Source organism: Mirounga leonina, unplaced genomic scaffold, assembly GCF_011800145.1.
Source record: "Mirounga leonina isolate KUSES-001 unplaced genomic scaffold, KU_Mleo_1.0 Mir_93, whole genome shotgun sequence".
In the NCBI taxonomy this organism is placed as follows: domain Eukaryota; kingdom Metazoa; phylum Chordata; class Mammalia; order Carnivora; family Phocidae; genus Mirounga; species Mirounga leonina.
This window is the reverse complement of record NW_023270854.1, coordinates 39,679,962-39,692,723: the sequence shown is the minus strand read 5'-3', so window position 1 is coordinate 39,692,723 and position 12,762 is coordinate 39,679,962. Positions and strand designations below refer to the sequence as shown.

The 12,762-nt window shown below is 34.9% G+C and overlaps 1 protein-coding gene across 1 annotated transcript in view; it reads right to left on the bottom strand.

Annotated features, from left to right (window-relative positions):
• TRAPPC8 (trafficking protein particle complex 8) overlaps positions 1–12,762 on the bottom strand; it is an 83,475-nt gene that overhangs the window by 15,880 nt on the left and 54,833 nt on the right. The window contains exons 20-24 of the mRNA XM_034995974.1: positions 8,640–9,082; positions 5,206–5,353; positions 3,183–3,279; positions 1,929–1,997; positions 1,782–1,840 (exon numbers count right to left, since the gene is read on the bottom strand). Of these exons, the coding sequence (XP_034851865.1) occupies positions 1,782–1,840; positions 1,929–1,997; positions 3,183–3,279; positions 5,206–5,353; positions 8,640–9,082 (816 nt within the window). The remainder of the gene's footprint in view (positions 1–1,781; positions 1,841–1,928; positions 1,998–3,182; positions 3,280–5,205; positions 5,354–8,639; positions 9,083–12,762) is intronic.

Genomic DNA, 12,762 nt, shown 5'->3' with positions numbered 1-12,762 from the left:
CTAAGAAAATGCATAAAAAATAAATTAGTGAAAAGTAATATTCTTTGTACTATTAAAATAACAGAAATATTTCTCATTCAAATACTTAGAACCCTAGACAACGTCCAATGAAACAGAATGCAAATGGAATTACTGGTCTTAATATGGTTTTTATACTTGAAGGGAGAGAACATGAAAAAAGAATTTTTAAAAAAATTTTAAATGGAATCAGAACTACAGGATTTCCTTTCACAGAATACTGTGTTTCATAGTAAAATCTCTATACTTAAGATTCCCTGCATTATAGGCTATATTACATAGATGCTAAGTTTCAAGTTAATTATTAAATATTAATAAATAGATGTTTTCTCCTTTAAGAGTGAACTATTTTCTGGTAAACAATTGTCCCTATAGGTTTCTCAGTAACCTGTAGTGCTTGGTGAGTTCTATTTATTCAACCAGATTCGTCAAAAGGGAAAATGTCTTTGTTTCTGCCTTCTTCAGTACTCCTATGCAAAATTATTTGGCAACAAATACAATAAAAATTACAATCTTAATATAACTTAAGGGTCTTAATTATGTCTCTAAAGATTTTAAGTTTCAAAAAGAAATGAACAGAACAAACAACTGAAATCATGAAACCTAAATTCAATCACTCAAGAGGCACAGTGCTGCCAAAAGTCACATTGTTTGGGAATTACTGGGCTTTTGGTACACTGAGATATTCTAAGTAACTATTTCTTCAAGTAGTCAAAAGACAGCCACAAAGAATGTGTCAGATGAAGGCAAATGATAAGAGAAATACAAAAGTGTAAGAATGTCTAGGATTATCAAAGAAAAAAACACAAAGAAGAAACAGTAACTGAAACAGTAGCAATAATAACAGTAACAGGGCACAACTACATGGAATTTTACACCCTTGGTCCAGTATTTCTCAAAGCAGATCACCAGATCACCTCTTCTGATTATGTGCAGAGCTGGTTGAAAATGCACATTCCTAAACCCCACCCAAGACGTAATGAGCCATAATTTTTAGAGTTGAGGAGACAAAGCCTTCATTTTTACAAAATCTTCTAGATCAAAAATAGGGTCTGCAGACTGATAACCTCAACATCATCTAGGAGCTTATAACAATTTATTATGCATATTTTTTATTAAGTAAACTCTGTGCCCAATGTGGGCTTTAATTCATGACCCCAAGATCAAGAATCACATGTTCTACTGACTGCACCAGCCAGGTGCCCCAACTTACAGCAATTTAGACTCTCAGGTCCCATTCCAGGCCTACTGAATTAGAATCTGCTCTTGCCCCAGATACTCATATGTACAGTCTCTGAAAGTTTGAAAACCACTGCTCTAGGTGATTCTTACAAATAATTAAGTTGGATTATCACTGTCCTAGACAACATATTTAAAATCACAAAAAAGTTTATTATTTGGATGTCAGAACCATATGATACACCAAAATCCAGACGATTATCATCTTTATGTTCCACTGTGACCACTTTCCCTAATAAATAGGTTCCCTTGTATAATCCGGTTTCACTTTTTAATCCCAAGGATTATACTTTTTACCTGTGATACTCTCAAAAGGAAGTTAGTTTACTAATTAAAATGGTATAATCCATATAGCATTTCTGCTCTGTTTTGAAACATGAAGATAAGTTGCAAAACCCAACAAAGTTGACATGTTCATCCACAAAAGATTCTGGGGATTACTAAATCAATAGTTTTGCCAAAATAGTCAGATATTCTAAAACTGTGACTTTTAAAATCAAATGCTACTGTGCTCATTTGCATACCTGTTCATTTCCAAAGATGATATCTGCAAAGGTATATTTTTCTGAGAACTGTGTGGCAACTGAAAAACAGGAAAACAAACTAATCAATATCATTGGCATGAAATATAAAATGACCCTTAGGAAAGTGTGAAAATAAAATGAATTTACCTTCTTTTTCCTTACATCGTATTGCCTTGAAGCAAAATTTTCCCTTCTCTCTACTGGCAAGTTTGGCATCTAGAAAGAAAATAAAAAATTTCAAAGATCTTTCTTAGCTGCTTATGACACGGTAAAACCTTACTCATTCAAGCTTCCTTAGTCAAACCGAAAAATAATTCACAATTATAAATAATGTTTAATGAAAAAATCTTTCTTTTCATCTCCATAAAGCAAATTTCAGCTCTTAAAAAGGATGAAATTCAATTTTCTTGAAATACATGTTGGGGTATGTGTGTGTGACATTACAGATAAACAGAAAAGTTTAAAAGATCTGAACCTGGGATCCAGGGAGCCCACAATCCCACCACTCTATCATTTCTTCATTTCCTTTCAGTATTTTTTCGTATGTATGATTTATATCAATATTATATGCACATACTGTCTATGATGCATTTTCTCAGTATTGTAAACATTTTAAAAATGTTAACATTTTAATGACTAAAAAATAGTCTGAGTTATAATTTACATTAAATCCACACTGAATTTTTCCGTACTAAACATAACTTGCAATACACTGCTCTGTTTTCAATGTATGGATTTTCATGTATTCTGAATTAATTCCTTTGTATAAATTCCAAAAATAAGGATTACCAAGACTAAAGAAGAGATTAAACATTTTTATATTTTTTGAAACATACTGTACAATCCTCCAGAAAGAGCAAATATCATTTTGCTAGCTTCATTACACTCTTACAAACACTTGGCATTCTCATATTACTGCCAGGATAATAAATTGATAGAAATATTCTGGAAACCAATTTGTCAATATATATCACAAGTATGTATATTCTTCTGTTTGAGCGTTATCTAGGTATGGAAATACATGGAAAAGTCAGTCACTACAGAGGTATCATTATACACAGAAAAACAGCAAAGAAAACAAAAAGAACCTTCCATATTCTAGTCTATGTGTTTCTGCATTGTTTGAAATTTTGAAAGTGATCCTGTACTCAGGCACTGATTTTCCAATTGATTAAAGAAAATGCAGACAGAAAGATGTGGAAGGAAATAAAAAATGGGAAAGAATGAATTAAGAAAGGTAATTTGATTCACAAATACACTAATGAAAACACAATTGAATGCTTTAAAGTTAATTATTAAAAAGGTGCCAACAATCTTATGATATTATAGTACTACTCTGAAAAAAAAAATCAAGCAATGAAGACGTGAGAATTCACTATGAAGAAGGAAAAAGTCACAAACCTTTGTTTTCAGAGAGATTTACAGATTTCTGTAACTTCCAGTGTTTGCTACTACTTGATACTTGTACTATATGAAATTCCTTAACACCTGCTTCACTCTATCGAAAAGAAAGAAGAGTCGTTCAGGATTTAGGAGCACAAACTTAGAGTGTTCTAATGAAAACAATATTCTGACACTGCTACCAAAGTACTGACTAACATAAGATGAAATTTTTATTTTGAAATAAACAATATACATTTCAGAAAGCTTAAGTTATTTAAATCCTTCCTTAAACATTCTTTTTTTTTTCTTTTAAGTAGGCTCCACACCCAGCATGGAGCCCAATGCCAGGCTTGAGCTCACCACCTGAGATCAAGACCTGAGCTGAGATCAAGAGTCAGACATTTAACTGACTGAGCCATCCAGGCACCCTCTCCTTAAACGTTCTTAAAACAGAGAAGTCAACATTCTATCCAAAAACTGTATCTAACTATAATGTACACCAGTGGCAAATTTTAAAATACTGAAAGGTATTCAGTTATTAGAACCTATCATAATGAGTTACTGGTGGTATTTACTAGACCAAACAGTATTTGTTATCCATTTTTTTTTTATCTATTTTTAGAGAGAAGAGACAGAGAGTGCGTGTGCAAGCACGGAGGGGAGGGGCAGAGAGAGAGAAAGAGAAACTTAAGCAGACTCTGCCCTGAGCTTGGAGCCTGAGAGCAGAGCCTGAGCCTAAATCAAGAGTCAGAGGCTTAACCGACTGCACCACCCAGGCACCCCTTGTTGTCAATTTTGAATCAAAACTGTAGCATTTTCATTTCTTCTAATCTTTCTGAGATATCTCATTCTCACTAAGGCAAAAACAAACAACAAAAACAAATCAGAATCCCAATATACAGCCAATGCACATAAAGTTAAACTGTACATAATTTTTTATTCTCCTGAAATTATTAAAATCTTAAAATTTTAGGGACGCCTAGGTGGCTCAGTTGGTTAAGCATCTGCCTTCGGCTCAGGTCATGATCCCAGGATCCTGGGATCGAGTCCCACATCGGGCTCCTTGCTCAGCGGGGAGCCTGCTTCTCGCTCTGCCTGCAGCTCCCCCTGCTTGTGTGCTCTCTCTCTCTGACAAATAAATAAAATCTTTAAATAATAATAAAATCTTAAAATCTTATTTTTACAAATGTTACTTTCGTTGAAGATCAGCAAAGTATTAGCATATAAACCCCAAATATCTTAAAAAGAAGCAACCTTACAAGTTTATGAAGCCAAAAGCAAAGGACATTCAGAATAACACTTCAAGTAAGTATTTGAACTAAATCAACCTGAAGCTAAGATCTTATTTTAATCATGAGATCTCAATTCTTCTTTAATATTCATTTTTATATTTAGAGTATTTATACAGGAATGGTAAAATGTTTGAAATGCTTTATATGAAGAAAATGATACTCTCAGAAATGTGTAAGTGAAGGTTATCAAGTTAATATGGAATGTGAAATCCTAACACAACTTTGTAAATTTAGTTATATCAATAGATTCTCAATGGTGAGACTAGAAAGCACTTTATTAGATCTCTGTGGTACTGAATTACTCACATATGGGGCTATATATCATACGAATATATTAATGCCACCAGGTCCCTTTTAGACTTAAAATTACGAAGTTAGGGATGCCTGGGTGGCTCAGATAGTTAAGTGTCTGCCTTCGGCTCAGGTCATGATCTCAGGGTCCTGGGATCGAGTCCCGCATCGGGCTCCCCCTGCTCAGTGGGGAGCCTGCTTCTCCCTCTCCCTTGGCCTGCTGCTCCCCCTGCTTGTGCACCCCCTCTATATGACAAATAAATAAATAAAATCTTAAATATATATACATAAAAAAAATTACAAAGTTAATGGAAAATTAAGATGTTTTCACACTGTTGTAGATGAACATTCCTAAATTCCTACCTTACGCTAACTTGTGGGGGAAAAAATCCTTCCCTAAAAACAAAGGAAACACTTTAATATAATTAAAAATAAAATTTAGTTTTAAACCAACTTACTGTATTGGTATTTTCCACATCCACAAAGACTAGCATATTGCCCCCTCGGCCCTCCTCATCTTCAAGAGAATTACTTCTGCAGACAGTAGCTCGTACATTCAAAGATCGGCTGGTACAAATAACTGCAGTGTGTCTCAATATTCTGTGACTGAAGAAATACAAAATTGCAAATTTAATGGAAGAACCTCTCCATGTGTTATGATTCTCTAATTCCAAACAAAGCTTTTAAAACCTAATTGCTCTCGTGACCATTTGTACTCTAAAACAAAAACAAAGAATACAATGCAGTAAAATTATCTAGTTAGCATAACTTCATTTCAAATTCTTTCTTCTCAGTTTGGAAGGAAACTAACGGTCTCTCAGACTCTAGGCATGTCTGCTCACCAAACTCATCAGTATAGCACATGAAAATAATTTTCAGGTAGCAATGTCCTGATTATGCCCCTTCTCTGACAGTGGTTTCAAAGCAACTGATCCCCTATCAAGTAAACCCCAAACTTTCACCAGGCACTGAAGGCCCTCCACAATAGAGCTTTTTACATTTCAATGTTAAGTCCCCTTTACTACTACTCTTTTTTAATATTACCTCTTAAATTTCTTTTTTTTTTTTTTTTAAGTACAACTGAAATACAATGTCCGAGGAGTTTCAGGGATAAATCATATTGACTCAGTATTTGTATACACTATGAAATGATCCCTTTGATAAATCTAGTTACCGTGTCGTCATAAAAAGCTATTGTAATATTACTGACTATATTCCCTATGCTATAGATTACATCCCCATGACTTACTTTAGAAAGTTTGTACCTCTTAATCCCCTTCACCTGTTTCACCCGCACCCCCAACCCCCTCCCCACTCTGATAACCAGCAGCTTCTGCCTTGTGTCTATGAGTCTGTTTCTGTTTTGTTTTTTCAGATTCCACGTATAGGTGAAAAAATATGGTCTTTCTGTGTCTTATTTTACTTGGCATAATACCCTCTAGGTCCATCCGTGTTATCACAAATGACACAATTTCATTCTTTTTTATGGCTGAGTAACATCTGTGTGTGTGTGCCTGTGCACACACATGCCGCATTTTCTTTATCCTGATAGATGGGACACCTAGGTTGCCTCCATATCTTGGCTATTGTAAATACTACTGCAATGAACATAGGAGTGTATATGGTGGTTTTGTTTTCTTCAGGTAAATACCCAGAATTGGAACTGCTGGATCGTATGGTAGTTCTATTTAGTTTTTTGAGGAACTTGTACACTGTTTTCCGTAAAGTGGCTGTACCAATTCACATTTCCACCAAGTGTATGTGGGTTCCTTTTTCTCTACTACCTCACCAACACTTATTATTTTGTCTTTGATAATAGCCAATGTGACAAATTTGAGGTAATATCTCATTGTAGTTTTGATTTGCATTTCCCTGATTAGTGATGCTGAGCATCCTTTCATGTGCCTGTTGGTCATCTGTAGGTCTTTTGAAAAATGTGGATTTAGATCCCCTGTCCATTTTTTAATTTTTTATATTAAATTGTGTAAGTTCTCTATATATTTTTGATGCATGATTTGCAAATACCTTCTCCCATTCAGTAGGATGTCTTTTTGTTTTGCTGATGGTCTCCTTCACTGTGCAACAGCTTTCTAGTTTGATGTGATCCCGTTTTAGTTTTTGTTGCCCTTGCCTGAGAAGACCCCCCAAAATACTGGTAAGATCAATGAATGTCAAAGAGCTCACTGCCTATGTTTTCTTCTAGAAGTTTTATGGTATCAAGTCTTACATTCAAGTCTTTAATCCATTTTGAATTTTTGTGTATGGTATAAGATAATGGTCCAGTTTCATTCTTTTGCATGCAGCTGTCCAGTTTTCCCAATATCATTTATTGAAGAAATGATCTTCTCCACTGTATATTCTTGCTTCTTTTGTCATAGATTTAATTGACCACATACACATACATTTATTTATGGGCTCTCTATTCTGTACCATTGATCTGTGTCTATTTTTGTGCCAGTATCATACTGCAGTGATTACTATAGCTTTGTAGTACAGTTTGAAATCAGGGAGCATGATAGCTCCAGCTTTATTCTTCTTCCTCAAGATTACTTTGACTATTTGGGGTCTTTTGTGGTTGAACACAAATTTTAGGATTCTTTGTTCTAGTTCTGTAAAACATGCCATTGGTATTCTGATGGGGACTACATTGAATCTGTAGAGTGCTTTGGGTAGTATGAACATTTTAACAATATTAATTCTTCCAATCCATGAACACAGTATATCTTTCCATTTCTTTGTGTCATCTCAATTTCTTTCATCAATGTAAAAGACCTCCTTGGTTAAAGTTATTCCTAGGTATTCTTTTTTATGCAACTGTAAATAGGACTGTTTTCTTAATTTCTCTGATAGTTCATTATAGAACTATAGAAATGCAATCGATCTCTATATGTTAATTTTGTATCCTACAACTCTACTGAATTCATTTATTAGTTCTAATAGTTTCCCCTTTACTTCTTTTACACATATTTTACACTGTGACCAAACTAACTATATTCAGTTTATATTTCCTAATTTACAAATCTTCATTTATATATAGTTACTCCCTGAAATACCCACTACTTTCTTGCCTATCCCCCTTGATATCCAAATTCTGAAATCTTTACTTTCTTTGGAAGCTCATTTCACCACTACTATATTCCACAAAGCCTTCCCTGACTGCTTGGTCAGAGTATGCTCTATTGTCTTCTGAAGAATTAATATTTATTGAGCATCTAAAATGTCCCCATGCTTATAAGTACTGTATCATTTTGTCCTCACAGTAAGTCTTAGAAGATATTTTAAATATTCCATTAATAAATGGAGTAACACAATTATTCCTAGTTAATTTTATAAAAATGACAACGGCATTATCATAAATAAAATAATATGTTGTTTCATAATATATAGGCCACCAACCCTCGTGAGCACCAAGGTTTGATTTCTTCAGTGACCCTCATTATAACACTACCCTAATCATCTATTCTACAAATATATACCTTTTCCCCCATACATTCTCAGGGGTCACGAGAGGGCACAAGAGAAAAGGAAAGGTAAAACAAAATAATTTTCTTGAAACAGGATGACTATAGCAGGTTGTCTTCATATACAAATGGTACCTGTGAATTTCATTATTATGTGGTAACTTTGGCCAGAGTACTTAGTTGTATCAAAGAATCACAAAGTTTATAGATAGAAGCCACTAAAAAGATTAAGGTAGCCTCATTTTTTCTACTTTTGGCTACTCAGACCTTATATTAGGGACAAGCTCAAATATAAACATCATGTATAATTTGGAAGGGCATAATTTCTTAAGAAACAATGACATGTGTTAACAAATATCAAAATGTTTATTTGAATTTGTGCACATACATTAAACACAGAGGTTAAATCAAGAAAGTTTTATAATACTCACCGTATTTTAGGCTGCTTTTTCACACTTTCATAGTAAAACAAAAAGTTAATTTCATGGACACCTTCTTCATCTGGCCCACGTAACCACATTGGTAGCTGAACTGAAGCTCCAGGCAAAAGAACGGTGTCAGGAAGGGGAACAGGAATCACCTCTGGCTGACTCCCTATGCCAATGCCAAAGTCTACAGAGGAAGCTGACGATATGAGTGCTGTACATACAGAGGTAGAATCTGTCACAACAGTCTTGTAAGCACTACAGTTCTCAGAAGCTGAGGGACTTAGTGGTGTTAGAACAGCTGTGTTACCACCAAAAGTAAAGAATTCTGGACGTTTAGAAACAACCTTCAATCCAGTAAGAGGACATTTGCTGACATTGACAAATTCTACATATGCTTTTCGGATTTCTCCACAGAGGAGCCCTGTAGGAAAATGTATAAAGAACACCTGCATTGGAGGGAAAAAATATTATTATACTGTCTGTTAAAAATTCTGAACCTCTAGTGAAAAACAATTTAAGATGCTGTATTTCTTTATGAAAGGTTTACAATTATTAATTCTCTTTGATATCTCCCTGAATATATGGCAATTAACAACTCCATTTTAGAAAAGATGAGACAGAGACCAATGTTATTCAGTAGCAGATTGCAGAGTTATGAATTAAAAATAAAACATCAGTGACAAGTGAGCTATCAACAAAACTTTGACAACTGTGTAGACTATGGACAAGTTACAAGTAATTTAACATGGCTATGTAAATTAAATGATTATCAGTTGAAAAGCCCTTATCAATGTCAACTTGAAAAATAATTCAACTATTTTTTATACATCATTAAGATGCAAAGATACACCAGAGATCTTAAAAGGGAAGAATGCACAGATCCATGATTCCATATCCATAATTTTAAAACCCAAAAAGCTCTGAACAACCTCAAACTTTTAGTAACTCACATGGGAATGAAACCTGATCTAACAAAGGCGTTTTATACCCTTTCCCATTTAGTAAGACATTCATGTGGTTCACTCACGCAATATTAATGTGCTTGATTTCCAGATGCTACCACAAACCCAAAAGGGGTTACATAACACTTTGGATATAAACACACACATACACACACTTTCTAAAAATTAAGGATAAAAAAATGATTTTCAACACACATCTGGCCTCAGGATTTCAGATAAGTGAATGTGAAGCTGTACTAGAGAGGTAGAAATATGGGCTAACAAAATCACCTAGTAAGTTATTTGCATTTAAAAGATGCTTAAGTGTAAATGTCAGAGGTACACGCACAGTATCTAAGAAGGGAGGAATATAAAGGTACAAGTATGAGGAAAAAAAGGTTCTAATAAAGTTATGGCTGGCAGTCCCACAGGAGTTATTAAAATCCAGTGGAAATACTTATGTTTCTTTCTTTTTTAAGATTTTATTTATTTATTTGTTTGTTTGAGAGAGAGTGAGAGAGCACGAGTAGGGGGCGGGGAGAGGGAGAAGGGAGCCTGACTTGGGGCTTGATCCCACGACCCCGGGACCATCATCTGAAAAGAAGGTAGACGCCTAACCGACTGAGCCACCACTGGAAATACCTATGTTTCTTAATCTAAATTTAAATGGAAATTCACTATGGCCATAGTCTTACGGAAGAAGATAAATTCTGTGGACATCAGAAGCTTTAAAAACAGGTATGAGAAAATAAGGAATTAATGTAGAAATCTAAAACAGGTTAGAAGAAAAACAGGCATAGGATTATATTAAAGACACTGAGTATGTACTGATTAGCCAGTGTCAAATAAACTTAGTCAAATAAGTTAAAATTTGTGAAGGAATATAAGTTTTGAGATGATATGTCAAAAACAGTTGAAAGAGTACCAAAAAGACACACTAAAATACACAGACACCTGAATACCATCAAGAAGGCTAAGGCATTGATAAAATGGGAAGGGTGCTGGAATTAGCAGAACAGTGATGCACCATGTGTAGACCTTCATCCTCACTCTTGTCTTGGTAAACACATCTTAAGAGATTATTTCATCAGACACTAGACTGGTCACTTCTTTCACTACTCCCTTAAACACTTTGAATTGTATAAAATACTTCTGACATAAGATATTAGAAATAGGAATATTCCATGAAATCTCTTACCAATATTAATGTCTACCATTGTTGACCCAAATATAATAAAAGGTCTTTTTAACTGACTTCATACTGTGGTTTGTTGGATTAACCAATTTCTCTAGCATCTTAGTAGAAAATACTGAGTAATGTTTAAGGAAGTGAGCATTAGTGACTTGAGGCTTTCTACTATGCCCTCCTTCTTCTCCTTATCAAGAGTTACTATTGGGGCGCCTGGGTGGCTCAGTCGTTAAGCGTCTGCCTTCGGCTCAGGTCATGATCACAGGGTCCTGGGATCGAGCCCCGCATCGGGCTCTCTGCTCCGCGGGAAGCCTGCTTCTCCCTCTCCAACTCCCCCTGCTTGTGTTCCCTCTCTCACTGTCTCTGTCAAATAAATAAATAAATAAAATCTTTAAAAAAAATAAAAAATAAATTAAAAAAAAAAAGAGTTACTATTTATTCCCAAACTTGCTTAATTAAATTATTATGTAAACTGCTTCTATCTTTGCCTGAAAGTACTGCTTTCATTTTTAAATAAACTCTACTCTAGATATATATTGTACTTAAACTGCTTAACAACGATCTCTAGATTCTCACTCTAATGAAACCAAAACTGGAAACTTAAAATGACAACTTATGGATGTGGGTGAATAATTCATATTAGGAAACCTGTACCAATACAAAGAACTCACAGAAAAGGCCTCTGACCTAAATCCACCCCCCCTTCAAAATAGTGAATAAATGTGTACATTTGTATGTTTTCTTAAGGTAAAATATTTAGGGTATGGACCTATTGTGGTTTTTTTGTTATTCACTTTACAAGCTTTTTTGTTTAATCAACAAAACACCAGTTATTATGTAGAGTAAGAGGTCCTCTGTTAAAATACCCTCTTCAAGGAGAACTGCATCTATAACAATAAAGTTTTTTAACGGCTCGGGTGCCTGGGTGGCTCAGTTGGTTAAGCGACTGCCTTCGGCTCAGGTCATGATCCTGGAGTCCCAGGATCGAGTCCCGCATCGGGCTCCCTGCTCGGCAGGGAGTCTGCTTCTCTCTCTGAACCTCCCTCCTCTCATGCTCTCTATCTCGTTCTCTCTCTCAAAAAAAAAAAAAAAAAAAAATCTTTAAAGTTTTTTAAAAACTCATTATGGTATACAAGAAGAAAAATTAAGTACAGAACTAGCAGTATAAAAAACAAATTTTAAAACTATTGAGTTAAATAGATTTAAAATCATACATCATCTGGTTCAACTTACCCCATTTCATAAGAAAAGAAACTTTCCAAGGTCAGATAATTAGAGACGGGGCTTAGAAAGAAGTCTAAAAGTAAGCCTCTATACATAATATGTCATCTGAGAAGTACTGCACTTAAAAACCATTTGTACTTTTACCAATCTTTTTTTTTTTTTTAAGATTTTATTTATTTATTTAAGGGAGAGAGACACAGCGAGAGAGGGAACACAAGCAGGGGGAGTGGGAGAGGGAGAAGCAGGCTTCCTGCTGAGCAAGGAGCCCGATGCGGGGCTCAATCCCAGGACCCTGGGATCATGACCTGAGCCGAAGGCAGACGCTTAACGACTGAGCCACCCAGGCGCCCCTACTTTTACCAATCTTACAAAGACCATCGTAATACGGTACAATGAAAATTATAAGCTAGTAAAATCATAAAAACGGAGTATTTTGGTGTCCTGTACTGACTGATCTCAATTTAACCAGAGTAGCCAGAATCTTCTCTTTTGAAAGTAAGCTCTAGCAAATTCTTACGTATAGAATTCCAAGCAAACTGTTTATCAATTAGTGATTTCTAACCTAAAATGATGACTAAACCTAAAATAAAATTTGGATCCCAACTCATTTCAATCCATCTTCAGCCTTAGAACTCCTAGGTGTAGCAATGCAAATCATAATAAAAATCCCATGCATTACTATGGGAACTTGACAAGTCTGGATAAAATGGTGCAAGTATTAAGAAAAAAAAAAAAGATTATGAGAAAGATTTGGTTAAGAAAAATGATAAAG